Below are 17,762 nucleotides of genomic sequence, written 5' to 3'. Positions count from 1 at the left end.
TTTCTCATCACTGGTTTGTCATCTGTTGTTGTCTTCATCATCTGTACACTTTTACAAAAATCTTCTCTTCTAAAATTACTGGCCCAAATTTAAACAAACTTTGCCAAAATCATCATTTTAGTATCTAGTGTGAACAAAGTTGTTTGATGACCAACATGGCTGCCATTATAAAAAAAACTGATCAGGAACACAAGGTGTATCTATAATAGCTAGAAAGACACTTTAAATAGTAGAAATGATCAGCAAGACAGATATTATACAATTTTTGCAAAAATCAGAAATATAATTGTGAATGAGTGATTGCCCTTTAATAAATTATGATTTTTATACCCTTTATGTTATGTTTTTGGTAAAATCGAAAGAAACTGTAAACAGAAAAAATAAACAATACAAAATCAGCAAAATAAAGATTTTTTGTATGAATTCTATTCTATTCCGCAATGTTGGAGAGTGTCCATTGATAAAGATTCACATAGACGTAGGAGAGTGGGACAGACTCTATAGCCTCTAGTTAAAAATGTTTTGCCAAGTCAGCAATATTGTAAATGATTGGCGGCACACTTTTTATCTTGAAACGCTAATTATCATTCTGACACACTTAAATTTAGATTGGTCTTATCAGACTATTAAAATGTAATTTTTGTTCTGATTTCTGAAGGTAGACAGATAAAGTTAATACATTGAAATATTTGTATGAGAAATAGATATTTCAAAATTTTACTTTGTGTGAAATGAAGTGTTTAATTCTCTTTTAGTGGTTAACAGAATAGAACTGTATCATTTAATTTAAAATTTGTGATTTCTTTCTATAAATGTTTGAAAAATTTGTCACTGGACATGCAAGGTAACATCCAATCAGTTACTAATGATTTATTATTCCTTTTAATAGGTACTCCTGCAAGTAGAACACCAGGCATGGCATCATCAACATATGCTACACCCAGTATTAACTTACAAGGTAAGTATATTAAGTTAACACAATAATATTATGCATATACAAAAATTTAATACAGAATTTTATAAGTTTAGGGGAGGCAAATTTTTCTTCGAAGCAGATCTATCGATATCACATTTGACGCACAACATGCTCATCAGCCAAGGCTTTTGGGTCTGTAAAGCCATCTACAGGCTAAAAATATGATTGAATTTGAGCCTCGTGTCTTTGGATTTAAAAGTTTTACATTACATGTATGTAATTCAGAATACTCTGTATTTAAACTATAATAGACATGTCATATTAATCTATGTTTGTCTATTATCAGGTGTGGATGCTGCCACAATACAGAGAGCAGCTGCTGGGCTACCTAATAATATCTACAACACATTGGCCCAGGTGGCTGGAGCCACACCACGAGTGGCTACCCCTAGAGTGGCTAGAATGACACCAGGAGCCACACCACAACAGTTTCCTCCTGTGGCTGGGTTCAGTGGAGGCTTTGTAAGTTTGAACAATTTAATGCATATGCAAAATTGAATTTGAATGCAATGAAAATAGTTTTTTGGAAGAAAACAAAAGAAATACATTTCTGAATAAAAAAGGACAATGTTTTCTCTAATCCATCACAGATAATAATTCTCCAGCCTAATTGTATATTTTTTTGGAAATACATTTAAATCTGACGTAAGGATATCACTATTATTAATAAAAACCTTCTTGTCTGTTAAGCCTCTTCTTGTGCAGTTGTAGTAACATGAATAGAAATAAGATGTGGTATAAGTGCTAATGAGACAAGTCTTATCAAGTTGCAATGTAGAAAAATGAAGCCATTATAGGTGAAAGTACGGCCTTCAACACGAAGCCTTGGCTCACATGTTTGCATTTTAAACTTCAAATGAAAAGTTACCTCCCTTATATGGTAAGTTTTTTCTTACTGTAAGGGTGATTTTTTTGACAGGTTTGACTGAATATAAAATTTCCAGCTACTTATATCTTTAAATTCCAATTTTTCAATTGTAATCACATGCTGCATACTAAATATATACAATTCATTTTGTTAAAAGAATTATGTTTGAAATAGTCTGAATAATAAATAAAGATTGGGAATAAGTAAAGATCTTTTTTTTTACCATACATATAATAAAGATCATAAGATTCATGGGTTTCTGTCTTGTTGAGAAATACCCTTATCTTAATTCATTACAATTAAATGTGCCAGGTTACAAGATTTCCAATTGAGTTGTACAAATGTAAATAAATTTTATATCCAGTTTATTTTTATTTCAGGGTCTTGGAGCCACCCCTATGATGACCCCAATGATGACACCTTCTCATCACATCACAACACCAGCTGGACACCCTACCCCATCATACAACCCCACCCCCAGACAGCCACACACACCAGCTTGGCCTGGACACACACCAAGGGCCACACCACGAACACCATCACATCCACCATCACAGAGAGCCATGGGACCCACAGCTGGAACAGACTGGGCCAAAGCTGCAGAAATGTGGGCTAAAGGTAGACCTAGTAAGTCAACTCCTAGGGCTAGCCCAGCTGTTCACAGAAATAGTCCAATGCCTACTGGAGATTCTACGCCGTTGTTTGACGAGCGGTGATACACACTGGATAGTGACAGTTAAACGTATAAGGACTTCTGTTTGAAGCCAATATTATCGCAGATTATTTTGATATCTGCTAATAGGCTTCTGTCATATGTTTGAAGCCAACGTTATTGCAGATTTTTTGGTATCTGCTTATACATGTTATAGGCTTCCATTGTGGAAAGTATTGACTGAAACCAGACAAAGGCATTAGTTGTAACTGCTATGAACAAGTACTTCTCCACATTAAGGGGTCATGTCATGTCTATGTTGTGTACATCATGTGTATTTATAAGTCTTCAGCGCCTGTGCATATATTGTGTACATCATGTGTATTTATAAATATTCAGGGCCAGAGCATTATAGAAAGTCATCTGATATCTGTATTTTGTATAGTTCATGTAAGGCACAGTGTACAAGTCATCTGATATCTGTATTTTGTATAGTTCATGTAAGGTACAGTGTACAAGTCATCTGATATCTGTATTTTGTATAGTTCATGTAAGGTACAGTGTACAAGTCATCTGATATCTGTATTTTGTATAGTTCATGTAAGGTACAGTGTACAAGTCATTTGATATCTGTATTTTGTATAGTTCATGTAAGGTACAGTGTACAAGTCATCTGATATCTGTATTTTGTATAGTTCATGTAAGGTACAGTGTACAAGTCATCTGATATCTGTATTTTGTATAGTTCATGTAAGGTACAGTGTACAAGTCATTTGATATCTGTATTTTGTATAGTTCATGTAAGGTACAGTGTACAAGTCATCTGATATCTGTATTTTGTATAGTTCATGTAAGGCACAGTGTACAAGTCATCTGATATCTGCATTAAGTTTGCCATCTTATTAAAGTATCATTACAGTACAGTAATAAAGTTGACACAGTGACCATCAAAACTTGGAATTTTCAATGAAGGATAAGTGGTTGATTATATTACGAATACATTAGGATATACATGTATGAGTGCTTTAATTTATTTTAGATGTAAGTAACATTGAGAAATATTCAAATATTCTTTAAATGTGTTTTTATGATAACAAACAATTCAGACCAGTATTAAAAAAAAATGTTTAATTTTTTTTTAGTTTCATTTAAACTTGCCAATATTTATGATAATCTGCCAGAAAAATATCTGTAGATGTATTTAGAACTTTTTCTGTTACTTATAAATCTTTCTTCATAGATTGAGAAATTATGTATAATGTTACAGTGGTACTATAATATGTTTGTTAAAGGATTGAAGGATTGGTTTTTAAAAAAACATGTCTTCCAAAATATTTCAAATGTAAGTTTCATCATTTAAAATTGACTTTTCTAAATTGTATTTAAATACAAGTTTCATCCAATTAATCATGTTAATTTCAATACAAACCGGAGTCCATTAAAGGCAGAAAAATGTAGTAGATTGCATGGTATTTGTTGATTGCAGGCTGTACATTTCTTTGTTAACATTTCATGATAAAATCTGTTACTTGTATTATTATAAGAAGTTTAAGGTAAACTTTACAGTTGTGTATTAACTTAAGCATGAATAGAAATTCTTCAAACATTTGTTTATTTCTATACAAACTATTAAGGATTTTTTCTCATTGGTCGTGAACATTTTGATACATATAACATCAGTTGAAGTGATGATTTTTGAAAAGAATAAAGTAATAACTTTTTATTGTATATATATGTACAAGTTATAATGTGTTTGACCATGCTTATTCATTGTATAAACATGTACAAGTCAAGATGTGTTTTACCTTGCTAAATCATTGTAAAACAACATTATGAGGAAATTTACCTCAATAAAAATATGAAAAAAATGTGTTTATAAGTTTTTGTCTGGCCATGAAGGCAAGGTAGTGATGGTCTGTGAAATCATTATGATATGTGTCGAAAGACAAATCTGATTTCAGACAGTAACTTTAGTTAAAGTGAAATTTTACAAGAAGGTTCAATACCTCAAATGCAGGTTGGGATTGATTTTAGGAGTTATGGTACCAACAGTTTAAGAATTAGGGGCCAAAAACAAGCATTTTTTTTTACTTTCATGACAATAAGGATGGGAGCCAAACATGAAGGAATAAGGGGCAAAAAATGGACCAAAAACAAGCATGTTTCTAGTTTCTAGACAATAACTTGTGTTTAAGTGTATGAATCTCTCTAAAATTGTACATCAAGGTTCCATACCACAAAGGGAACACTTGGATTGAATTTAGGGGTTATTGCAACAACAGTTTAGGAATTAGGGGCCAAAAAGGGCCAAAATCAAGCATTTTTTGTAGTTTCTGGACTCTAACTTGTGTGAAAGTGTATGGATCTCTCTGAAATTGTACCACAAGGTTCCATATAACAAATTTCAGGTTCTTTGACTACATTTATTCTGTGTCAGACATTTATTCTGTGTCAGACACCTATAATTGAAGTGCACATTTTCTGAGGACATGTGAACAGAATGTGAGCTATCCTTGAAATCAAGTTACCACTAAAACATAAGTTTTACCCAATCCATAAAAGTCAGTTTCCAGGAAAAGAAATAAATCAACAGTATTCCATTCAATCGCCAGGGACTATAACATAAACTGTTAATATAAAGTAATTTAATTTAGAGCTAAACGTAGAAAGGAAATCCTTTCCTTGAACACAAAAGCTTTATCATTAGAAGATTCTATGTATCAGACTGTTGTCTTTAAAATTTTGACAGCACAACAGACCTTTGTATTAAAAGCTACGATATGTATTCTTAGTACGTAATATGTACTCATACTTGGTCTTGGACCACACAAAGCAACATCTCCAAACCCACAAGCAAATATTATACTACACTTGGTCCAGAGAGACGATTTTGGTACTTTCACACAATTTTGTACTAATAAACCAGTTTGAAGCATGCACAGACATATAAACCATTTGTCATAAGAGAAAATCACACAATAATATGTCTTGATGGTCTGCATTACTCATTAAGCATACATCCCTTCCAGTTACCTCATACCTCCTTGATTGTCTATCTCGCCTATATATATAAGTTTGTTTTTTTCCCTCAACAACATGAAAGGACAAGACTGGTTGTTTCCTGCAGTGGTTGCATCATTGGTTGTGTAAACAATTTGTTAAGCTTGTGATTATGTTTTGAAGGGGAACCTTTGATGGAATTCAATGATATTTGGTATGCAGTTGTATGAGCATTGGTTCATTTCATTTCATTTAGATTTGGTCTAGCTCCCTCACACAGAGTCTATTACACTTATTTTAAATGCTAATTATTGTGATTAAGTTAGCTGAAGCAACATCATTTATGGTAAATTGATGACATTTGGTATGCAGTTGTGTCAGATTTGGCACATTTCACTAATATGGGTATACTGTCTGTATTCTTTTGGTTCAATCAAGGCAGCTCACATATCAAGATTCTACACATTTTTTTAGGTGAGTGGGTTTTTTCTGCATGAACAGTTTTTTGGGTAAAGATTGTATAACATGCAATAAAAATTCTCTTACTGATTTGATATCTATATCTTCCAACAAGTTATCACTACTGTTAATTCAGAAATTAATGCGAAAAATGTGACTGAGTTACAATCGCAATAATTTGAACTTGCATTTAAATAACATTAATATGAATTAAACAGGATTTTTTTACCTATTATCGCAAAAATTAAAATTGCATTCTAGTCTAAAATGACAAAAACCTAAAAATAAATGCATCCAACAATTTCTGAATTTACAGTAGCTATTTGATACACAAAATATAGAACATTGATCATAAATTTCTATACATCTTATCCATGAACATTTTCGGAAATTTATCATTGTAATATAAGCTCAGATGTTCAAGTCACAAAACAATGTTACACCTGTCAAGAAAGTCATCTGTTAAAATTGGAGTTATCTCCCATTGTCCAGAATTGAAGTTGAATCAATTTATTAACAATGCAATATTTGATTGGTCAATTAACTGTTATGTTAGGACTTGGGTCAGGAACATAAAGAATGGTTAAGCATGTTTATGAAAACTCAATCCTCCCACTTATTTGGAACAGTAGTGTAACAACACATCAACGCAACAAAAGAAGTAACTAAATAACAGGCTTGACTCATTAAACCATCACTAGGCACACACACAAAATTAGCAAAAAGACAAAAAACAAGGTGTCCATCTAAGAACACTAGTAATAGCTCGAAAGTAGTTCAAAAACATTGCCAACTATTAGATAAACAGTCTGATAAGTCAAACTTTTGAAAATCTTGGGTATGCTGATACGGTTCAAATATTCTTTTGTTTGCTTGAAAAATTCATATCCTGTTGTCACTCATATTAAGTACCAAATTTTGGTTTAGTTTGTGTTACAAGACATAATTTCAATTTAAAAAGCCCTTTTCACACATCTAATATGTAATAGAGGGTCTGGGTTGGGTTTGTAGAATAAAGGGGGAGGGGGATTAAGGACCGAGAAAAATAGGCAAAACAGTATAATAATGGAGTGCTTATTAATTTTAAAGAACAGATCTAGAGACAAGAACAAAAAGAATAAAGAAAAATGGTCTAAGCAACTTAAGAATCAAGAAATGAAATATGTATGCATATTTACGTAGATCCCTATGTTCTTCGAACACCCCTCGTGAGCTGAGAGGGTACCGTGGAATCCGTGTACACTCTCGATTGGGATTAATGGAGATGTGTTTCTAATTTATTTACATTTCTTAATTTGCAACAGTGCAAGTCGACAGTTGGACGTCTGAGAATAGCAACTTGTAATTCAAAATTTTTATGTTTGTCTTCAGTACTTTGTATTTGTGATACATATGCGCTTGTAATTTTGTTATCATGTTATTTGTGTTGATATCTAAATTCAATTTTATGATTAGAAAGTTCTAATACGTTAATTGCCCGCTTGCATTTATGTTATCTGAAAATCGACATTTAGCTGACGTGTATAAACCGGCAATATTAGTATATCGATCGTTGTGTTATACCAGTTTGATTCCATGCTAGAAAATGCCCATTTAGTATATAAGAATACTTCACGTATAAAACCAAACCTTCAGAAAGTGATGCAAAAAAATAATGTTGCTGAAGGCCGTAACATGGTAGCTGGCTTTGACTTGCGACGGACCAATGCATAAAGCCGACCAATAAGTCAATACAAAAATGTGTAAGGGTTTCGCGGAACCCAGTGTCTCGCCTACGTTTGCTGTTAATCGCAGACTCAATTAAAATAAGGTAAAAAATCAATAAATATATTCCTCTCCATACTATCTTTTGATAGTAAGAAGTTTCTGTCCAAGTTTGATAAATCTTCAGGATACTTTATGAATCTAATAAATGTTTTTAAAACTGCAGACTGTATGTAATATTAACTGGAAGAAAAATTAGGTTTATTTATAAGAATAATACAGATAAACAGGTACCAAATTTTGACAAAATTTCCTTTTGGATACTATCTTATGATCATAAACAAGCTTCTGTCCAAGTTTGATACAAATCTAGGATAGTAAAAATTATTAAAATTTCAAAAACTTTAACCACAGAGTGAATATTTGTGACGCTGTCGCGCCGACGCCGACGGAATATGGGATCGCTATATCTCGCTTTTTCGACTAAAGTCGAAAGCTCGACAAAAAGCCAATGATTGTATATATTACTTTAAGATAGATTTTTATGTGGAACCTATATATATGTAGGATCCTGGCCAGTCCTGGATAACAAATCAGGCGAACTTCAAACAATGCAAATATTTAGAGCTATTTTCCTAATGCATGTAGTTTAAAGGTTTAATTGGCTTCCCTGCTTTATTTGTATAAATGTAACTGTTTCAAGCATCCAACCCTAATCCATAATACAAGCTGATGGCAATCTTAATTACAATGCTTAAGCCAACATTTATACACACAAAGCAAGCAAACCAACCAAATCTTTGAACTACAAGCATTAGGAAAATAGCTCTAAAGTTTGACATATCATAGTTAATAAAAGAACGTTGTATGTACCCAAACGATACAGCAACCTAGAGACAAAAATGAAGAAAAAAAGTGACGGAAATCTTTGTTTAACGGTCGCTTCTAACATAATCATTTATTTTACTAAGGTTTTAAAGGTATATATGTGAAGTAAATACACTTCGGTGATTTGCTGTTCTACTTGGCTTTGCTCTGAAACACTTATTGGTTTAAAACTATAGTGCATTATAACGTTTAAAACAATATGTTTTTTTCCTATACCAAGCACCGTAATTACTGTCCACATGACAAATAAATCAGTCCACCGGGTTTATACCAAAGTTTATCAACCCACCACCACCCAAGGCGCGGATCCACCCAAGGGACGATCAATGCATTTGAAAGGGGACATGTAGTTGGACCCCCCTTTTTGTCCTCGGTTAGGAACTCCCCTTTTTAAAATGGCTGGATCCGCCCCTGCACCCCATTACCCGAATAATCTTTTATATCGGAAAAGCGAAAACCATCAAGATTCATTTTTCTTTTTTTTTTTTTAATTAATTGATATTTAATAATTATTGACTCTCGCCACGTATTTTTTTTTTTAATGTTGTTAGATTTCAGGATAGTTTGGAAGGCGTTTCACAGAGCTAGCACTATTTGACGAAACTAAAGAATGATATTACTAGGCATGCAAGTTTAAGTTTTTTTTGTGAGTAATTTTATGAGACTTTGACTCAAAACTGGGAGAGTTGAATAGATCAGCTTTTGCTTCTGGTGCATCGCTTCTGTTCGATTGTCTTCCGAAAAATATTTTGACGCGATGACATTTTTCAATTGACAGTAAACTATGGAAGTCGAGGTAAAATTAGGCACCCATAGATTCTCGTCATAATTTAAAATCTCTTTGGAAAATGGAGATATGTGTTTCTCAAAAACAAACAATATCTGCAGTCATAATTAGAGAAATAACATTGCAATCTTGATTATAATCTCTGTTACCACTTATTCTTTTAAACATTTCATTAACATTCCAAGAGCTGATAGATAATGCGTTGATACTTAAAAAAAAAATGATGAAATTATGAAATATATAACTTTTAACATGCACAGGAGTTGGTGGATTGCGACACAGACAGAGAGAAAACAAATTATTTTTAATTACTAATTGTAATTTACAAACTAAAACTATACTTGCTATAATTACTACAAAACATTATTTTGTTTACTACTTAAGTGAAATCTATATTTGCTTGATTTTTACAAGCTTAAAGTTTATTTAATATTTTCAAAAAGTATAACTGCGGAATCAACATAAAAGAGTAATTTCCTCAGCAGTTGAAGACAACACCGCTAGATCGACATACGTGAAAGTCATCAATTTAAAAAATAACCTCTTTTGTCATGAGAAATAACAAATTAAATATGCAAACTATTGGTTAAACGGTTCCAATCCGCTATTGTGTGTCTAATCACTATAGATAAAACTCATCAATGTACTTAGAGGACTACCAAAGACGGACTAAACATGTGGAGCAGGATCTGCTAGCCCTTCCATAGCACCTGAGATCACTGTTGCTCAGTCCCTTTTTTACCATGCCGTTGTCAGTTTCTCTTAGACTTATGAGTTTGGCTTGTCTCCTTTGTAACTTCGAACACTTAATTTCGCAATTAATTTCTCAGAAACGACATAAAGTACGTGTCATATCGCAACCAAGGAAAAAACAAATTTCGGAGAATACTGAATGTATAAGTGTGATTACTTATTAAAGTAGTACAAGAAACTACAGTGTTTTATCCCTTTCGCATATTTAAGCAGATACAATAAGTGTAAACTAACAAAATTCATACGACATGCAAAAGTAAAGAACGTCAATACAGAACCTTGAAATTTTGTTATTATAACATATTAAAATATATAAATCATCTCTGTGATTTCTTTTAATGGAACCACTTTGTCCGTTTATACGTTTTTCCAAAAGATATTTTCATAATACCTTCTCGGAAACTACTTCTGATTTCACATTTGGTCGGCAGCTTGGCAGTGCTGATAAGTAACTCGTGGGTACTTCACGGATATGCCATGCATACATTCTCTTTGGCGATACCGTAATTTTTTTCAATTATGTTGATTGAAACATATAATATCGTCAATAATTTCTCTAATACTATACCAAACAGACTTATTTCATATTTCGTCAGCAACTCAACATTTAATGAGTTGTAACATGTGTGCACTTATCGGATATGCCCCGTTTCCTGATACTTAAAACTACGTGTGGAATATATTTTCCCAATTGTCTATATAAGAAAATGCCTGTACAAGGTCAGGAATATGACAGTTGTTATCCATTCGTTTGATATGTTTGAGTATAAGAGCGTTTGATTTTGCCATTTGACTACGGACTTTCCGTTTTAAATTTTCCTCAGAGTTTGGTATTTTTGTTGTTTTACACTTAGCACGACAACGGGTGTGTTCTTGTCCAAAAAGCTTATTTGCTGAAAGGCTCTTTTTTATTCAACGCAAACAGATGGAACCGCAAGCCGGCCGTGCTACCCCTAATTAATAAACCGATTTCCATCGGTAAACCCTATTTAAAATAGATCACCGCGGATAAAACCCAGACCTTAATGTTAGATCATTTTGATAAAGTTTTTAAAAAATCAATAAGTATGAAAAGTAACTTCGTTATTTTATTATTGAAGAACAATAAACGTCTTTTACCTGTGTCTAGAGTTTCTTTGATTACAAGAAGCAGCTGAATACGCATGACTGAAATGTTTACTTTTTATAGCACAGACCAACACGCAATCCATTTGGCGAACACGAAACTCTCACATTACCGAGCACCTGTTTCTTCGCAAAGCATCCTGAACACGCACTGCTGTCGGTTTGTGACCATAATCAATATGATCTATTGCTTTCATTAATTCTTTGAACAGAAATATTATATGCCAGTTATACTTTGCCGAACATTCAACATGTATACATTTTCGATGTTTTTTCACCATATTTATTACATCCCGCCTCGAGACTCCTCGGTCGTCTGCTAAGTCATATTTGTTTCCGACAATGATTAACGGAACATCGTGCATGTCTCGACTATCCAGAATCTGTTCTCTTAAAGCTTTCATATAACTGAAGCTTTCCTCTGAAGTTATATCATAGACCAAGACATAAGCTGTGGCGATGCGAAGATTGAAACCCCGAAAATCCGACCATTCTTGTAAGGAATTAGACGGAAAGTACGGGATATATGGACAGTCCACTATTTTTAAGTCGTACACGTGTTCGTTGATGACAACTGACGGGAAATAAAAAGATTTATCATCAGAAGGTTCATAATCCTCTGTAAACGTATGGTGCACAAATTGTTTTACTATCGATGACTTTCCTACACCGGGAGCACCCAGTATTACAATAGTCACTTTCTGATGGTCTGTATAACCATTTGAAGTCATACTTGTTTGTTTCACCTACTCATAGATTCTATGTTTTGCCTTTATTTATAACTGATTTCCGTACAACGAGTATTTCTCTGGAAGTGTATCCAGTTAAAATAAATTTATCTCTCGAGTATATCCTGTTTAAACAAATTTATCTCTCGAGTATATCCTGTTTAAACAAATTTATCTCGGCAATTGTATCCTGTTTAAACAAATTTATCTCGGGAATTGTATTTTTGTATCTTGAAGTGTATCCTGTTAAAACATATTCATCTCTTCAAGTGTATCCTGTTTACACAAATTGTATCCTGTTAAGACAAATTTATCTTTGGAAGTGGATCCTGTTGTGTAAACATTATTTTGAAAGCGAATCATTTTCATAAACATTTTTTTTTAGCAAATCATGTTTGTCTCCAAACGAGAGTCCTCTAATGAAAGGATTGTATTTTAACTTTATTCTCGTTGCATGCTTATTTCTAATTGTAAATATGGCTTAATTGTCAAAGTATTACTTTTCAGTGAGCTCATCTGAATATGAAATTCAAAGTGAATTCTATTCGATCCTTAGCTGTCTTATGTTGTAAAGCCTGTGTAAAACGCTGAACTAACAGACATTAACCTATAAATTTAAAACCTTGCACTGTAAGCTGTAATGTCTCAACGCAGGTCTATTTCATCGGATTAGTAAATTAATGACCGTTGCAACATTGCAAGAAATCTCTACTGTAATAAACTGTTTTCTAAAATTCAATTATAAATGCTCTTGCGTATACAATTATTGATCGTTGGTATATTAGTCCCGGCAGAACTCGTTGTTGTATGTTTTTGTTTTGTTAAATTGATGTCAATTTCAAAATTGAAATAGATTCCGTATAGTTTCCATATATATTTACATCCCCGTTGTATTAAATCAATTTTTTGGATGAATGATAATTATCTAAATTGCAAGTGAAATTGCTCCAACACACGCAAACTTCCGTGGATATTATATTGACTGATGATTCGACTGTTGACCATCAATAATTCCTAGAAACTCATCTAAATAAAGCAAAATTTTAAGTCTTCATCATATTGACAATACATTTTTGTAGATATCCAAAGGCAAATCACATTGTCACAGATGTGCGGTATGTTGATGAATAATAGAGATAGGTAAATTAAGTGACATCATCTATATTTAATTGCTATTACTTTAAAGCAAACATGGCATATATTCCATTTCATTTCGGTAAGTTTTAAAATCAAAGGTTCTACGTTAGTATAACAATAATTGAAGATTCTTCAAATTCTTATAGCATTCTGAAATCCTAGATGAAGTTGTATTTCCTATTGATAAAAAAAAATCCAAATTATAATTATTCCACATATGTTCATATGTTTAGTAGAGCCTATATACGTACGAAATTGGATCCATTTGCCTCTCGCTTAGTTGACAATGCTTTTTGTTTTGTCAGGCAACATGGGCAAGCTGCATGCAAATAAAAATGTATCAACAACCTCGCCTGTATTTAACAAACAAACTCAATACATATAATTCCTTCTCATATTTCGGCATCATACCATACATTTTAAGTCGACAATGAATACTAGTACATTCTGCATCAAGCATATCTTTTTAAGATTAAACATTGTTCTTACGAAGATCTTTACAAAGACATATAACAAAACGTTGCAATGCACAATTGACAATGTTCGATGTCATCTTGAGGCGTCGACTTCGTGTTGTCTAATGGCTTCTTTTGATGTTTCTGATCGATTGTAAGAGACAGTTCTTATACAATTGATTTTTCTCTTTGTTGATGAGGTTTTTCTATTCTTCTTATCGATGTTAGGATATCTAATCTAAAATTAAAACTTATTTTGTGTGTCACTGTTTATAAACATAAAGATCGAAAGCCGATAGGGAGTGACGAATTAACCATTTACCACCAGAGATTTTTTTAATTGATCTTACAACTTAATAGATATTATTAGATGAGGGATTTTGTTCTGTAATTTGTTTCATTTGGGAAATAGCACATGGCCAATAACAAGTCTTTGATCAATATTTCTTGAAACGATATTATGTTCGTCTGTCAATCACAGCACTGGCAGACGATAGATCGTGATTGTAAATCAATTTCCATAATAATCTTTAGTCAATCGATTCCCAGATCGATGCTGATAGGGAAAATTCCTCAACACAGACCATTCTAATTAAATTGCAAGCTACTTTTCTTTTTTTTTCATCGGATTTCAATTTCTTCGCGACTAAATGTAGAATAGCTAGAATGTAAGAGATAACTTCATTTACGCCGGAATGAAAGTGGCATTTACAAATATTTTTCATCTTTTCTCTCAAGTTTTATGCATATAAGTTTATACCTTGAATTCTATTTTGCGTTTATAAAAAAAACATATTTACTCTCGTTTCTAACGCATCTTACTATATTTTAATCCCCTTCAGTTTTCGTCGCTGTTTGTGATTAGTCTTTCAGTTACCAACGTTTTATGTACAAGTTTTTATTTACGAAAAAGTTCGGCTTCGTAAGTACAGCTGATGGATTATTTTTAGTACGACAGTTATAACATGGGTAGCAGGTAGGACAAATGGTTAACTAATTAAAACAATTTCGAGGCCTGACTTGTACTTTTAATTTAGTGAATGCACGTATTTACTGAAGGGACGATTTTAATTGATACATTGGTTTTCAATCTAATTAAAATATCGATCTCTGATTACGTTATACTATTAGCTCATATGTAGTATAACGTAATCAGAGATCAATATTTCAATCTAATTAAAATATCGATCTCTGATTCTCTAATTTTTGCGCTATTTTCACATTTCCTGACCGGTGTGAGAAAAATATTTCTCCTCACTAGTGAAAAATCTGTTCTCGGCAAATGATTAGTCGAAATTTGATTATGACGTCTAAATGTTTTGTTTTCTTCAGAATTCTCATATTGTGACGTCATGAAAAAAGGCGACCATGCCTGGTGACGTCGCATATAAAGAACACAAGTTTCTGAAAATCTTTGAAAAAGAAGGATAAAAATCATTAGAGAAACAGATTCCGACACTATAACTCGTGTATTACGATATTTCTCCACTCTCGACAGTTAAATTTTATTTATTTAAAGAGCTCGGCAAGCCTCGCGCTTTAAATAATAAAATTTAACTGTCTCGAGTAGAGAAATATCGTAATACACTTGTTGCAGTGTAGGAATCTATATTTCTCTGATTACGTTATACTACATATGAGCTCATATGTAGTATAACGTAATCAGAGATCAATATTTTAATTAGATTGATTGGTTTTGAAAAAGTGGTAAATATCATTGACATTCTGAATCAAACATTTGCCTCTAGCAAGAATAAATCGCTAAAAGCTATAACTTACTTATAGAAATAGCAAAATGCAATCTGTGTCGAATCTATGTTCCGAGTAACATGCACCATTATTTTTTTTCGATAGCCTTCAATATCCCCCCCCCCCCCCCCCATTTCACAACACGATTTGTTTTATTTATCAGGAACACTTAATTTTAAAACACAACAGCAAACGTAGCGTCGGGAATAAGCGTTTTGGGGAGTTTCGATGTTTTCAAAAGTTTGGACAAAATGTCTTCCGTTTTGTAATGTTATTCATTTTATTCATTTAAGACTCAAACATGTAGTTAATAAAAAAGAATCTGGACATTTTGTACTTTTCCTGTATCTAACTTTTATTTTGATAAATTATAAATTACTTATTGAAATATCAGGTAAAAAAAAACTGTAGGAAAAGCCTGCAATAGATGGCTTGAGATTCTTGATTAAGTTTAGACTTTTCTCCATTTTATCAATATGTTCAACATGCAATATTGATTTTAACTGAAATTCAAGCCTTGAATCCGGAAACACATGGTGAATGCATGGAAACCATATACATGATATAGTTTACGACTCTTAGCCAAATTACCTGAACAAATATATTTTTACAATTGTGGATGAATTCCAATCAAAAGAGAAGTACAGATTTGACAAAACTATCATCGCTAAAATTATAAATAGTGTAATACAGAACATAGTTCAAACCGTCTTCAAAAGTAATATGTAAAAACAGAAGATGAGGTATGATTGCCAATGTATATATAAGTAAGTTTTTATTCGGCAATTGTTTACTGTAAAATACATAATATGCAATATATATAAGTTCTTGCATGCGACTACAACAGACAGCATTCACAGACTAAATACAGAGACAGTATATATATAAGATCAAAATAAGCAAGAGAAATATAAAGATATAAATATAAAAAAAACATTTATAAGAAATTCTTAACCTACTGAATGAAATTGAAAACATTTTATTGTTAATACGGAGATAATTGCATTGTGTGTATCATACCAACACAGTTTTAATATCTTGTTTTGTTGCAAATTAAGACAGGCATTTAATAGAGACAAAAGTCTCTTTTCGATCGATATTCGTTTATTTTATATAGGTTTGACTGGAGACATATAATACAATATAGTGTCTCTGGTTTGACCAAGCTAGATGATTTATGTTCTAAATATTACTGTATATAATTCCTTGGGATGACTATTGGGTAAAAAATCTTCCAGAAATAGGTTACCATCTGGATGCAGAACACTGGTTGATACCTCTTCGACAAAATTTAAAGGAATATATGCATTCATTTTAGACTTACTTTTATGTAAAGTTTTCAGGGTGGGGTTTTAGGTAATCAAGATTTTATTATAAAAATGTTTTTCTGTTACAAATCATGATGTATTGTTTTATGTGTACATGTTATGCTGCCCATCAACTGGGGAAAATAAGAAACTTCCTGTTATTCTATACAATCTTGTTACTGGTAGTTATAATGGAAATATAGCTTGGTGTAAGAATGTAAAATCTGTGCTTGATAATTGTGGGCTATCAAATATATGGAACACTAAATATTTTATAAGTAAAAACTGGTTGTATACAATACTGTTAAATTAAGATTAACTGACCAGTTCAGAAAGACATGGTATGCTACTGTACAGAATTCTCCAAAAGCTCTAAATTATAAATTATTCAAAAAAAGTATAAATTTCGAAACCTACTTTGATATTTTAGATGACAAAAATATTGCTTCTTTTTGCAGATTTAGAACGTTGAACACAAAAATTCCTATCGAAATTGGTAGATGGCAAAACATTTAGAGAGAAAATCGTATTTGTACTTTGTGCAATTCCGGTGACATTGGCGACGAGTTCCATTATATTTTAGAATGCTCGGCAATAGACGATAGTAGACAACTGCTACTAAAGCATCATTTTATAAACAGACCAAATATTTTAAAATTTCAAGGTCTAATGAATAGTAACAACCCGTCTGAACTAAACAATCTGTGCAAGTTTATAAGAATTATTATTAAATGCCTAGAATCTTCTGGGTAATCACTTTATGTCTCTATTTTACATTTGTATTTAAAATTTATACTATGTTAATTTATTTGTATATGTCTCTGTACCATTGTACTTTGGTTTATGAGAATAAAGATATATATATAGGGCCCTTGATTGGAATAATGAATATTCTTATTCTTATTCTTATTGTTATACGAAAAACGGATTCAACTGTACATTTCAAACATGAAGCAGATAAACCAACCTGTGGTTATGAAACAATGTGGACCATTACTTTTACTATTGGAGATATTTTTTTTTTAGAATGCAAACTATGATTCGTATTGGTATTGATGTCAGACAAATGTGAAAGAGTGTGGCTATGATTAAGTATATTCGTTCAAGGATTGGTAAAGTGCAAATCCTTGATTCGTTCTAAATCATATCTAGTTATTAACACTGAATCAGTATG

At 32.3% G+C, this 17,762-nt stretch overlaps 2 protein-coding genes across 3 annotated transcripts in view; one reads left to right on the top strand and one right to left on the bottom strand.

Moving 5' to 3' along the window:
- The window catches only part of LOC139527394 (transcription elongation factor SPT6-like), a 39,241-nt gene extending 35,559 nt beyond the window's left edge, over positions 1-3,682 (top strand). The window contains exons 35-38 of one of the 2 annotated variants that reach the window (XR_011665350.1): positions 890-958; positions 1,263-1,438; positions 2,225-2,853; positions 3,302-3,682. Coding sequence is in view for 1 of the 2 variants with exons in the window: in XM_071322807.1 (XP_071178908.1) it covers positions 890-958; positions 1,263-1,438; positions 2,225-2,560 (581 nt within the window). In the remaining variant the exon portion in view is untranslated. Of the gene's footprint in view, positions 1-889; positions 959-1,262; positions 1,439-2,224 lie in introns of both variants that reach the window. The other variant, XM_071322807.1, reaches the window with a different exon arrangement.
- A 7,473-nt stretch (positions 3,683-11,155) lies between these two features.
- LOC139527393 (ras-like protein family member 10B) lies at positions 11,156-13,766 on the bottom strand. Its single transcript, XM_071322805.1, has one exon. The coding sequence runs from the start codon at positions 11,941-11,943 to the stop codon at positions 11,317-11,319; it is 627 nt and encodes a 208-aa protein (XP_071178906.1). The 5' UTR covers positions 11,944-13,766; the 3' UTR covers positions 11,156-11,316.
- Between the last annotated feature and the right edge of the window lie 3,996 nt (positions 13,767-17,762).

This window comes from Mytilus edulis, chromosome 6 (assembly GCF_963676685.1).
Source record: "Mytilus edulis chromosome 6, xbMytEdul2.2, whole genome shotgun sequence".
Lineage (NCBI taxonomy): Eukaryota > Metazoa > Mollusca > Bivalvia > Mytilida > Mytilidae > Mytilus > Mytilus edulis.
The sequence above is the reverse complement of the archived record's forward strand: the minus strand, read 5'-3'. Positions and strand labels throughout refer to the sequence as shown.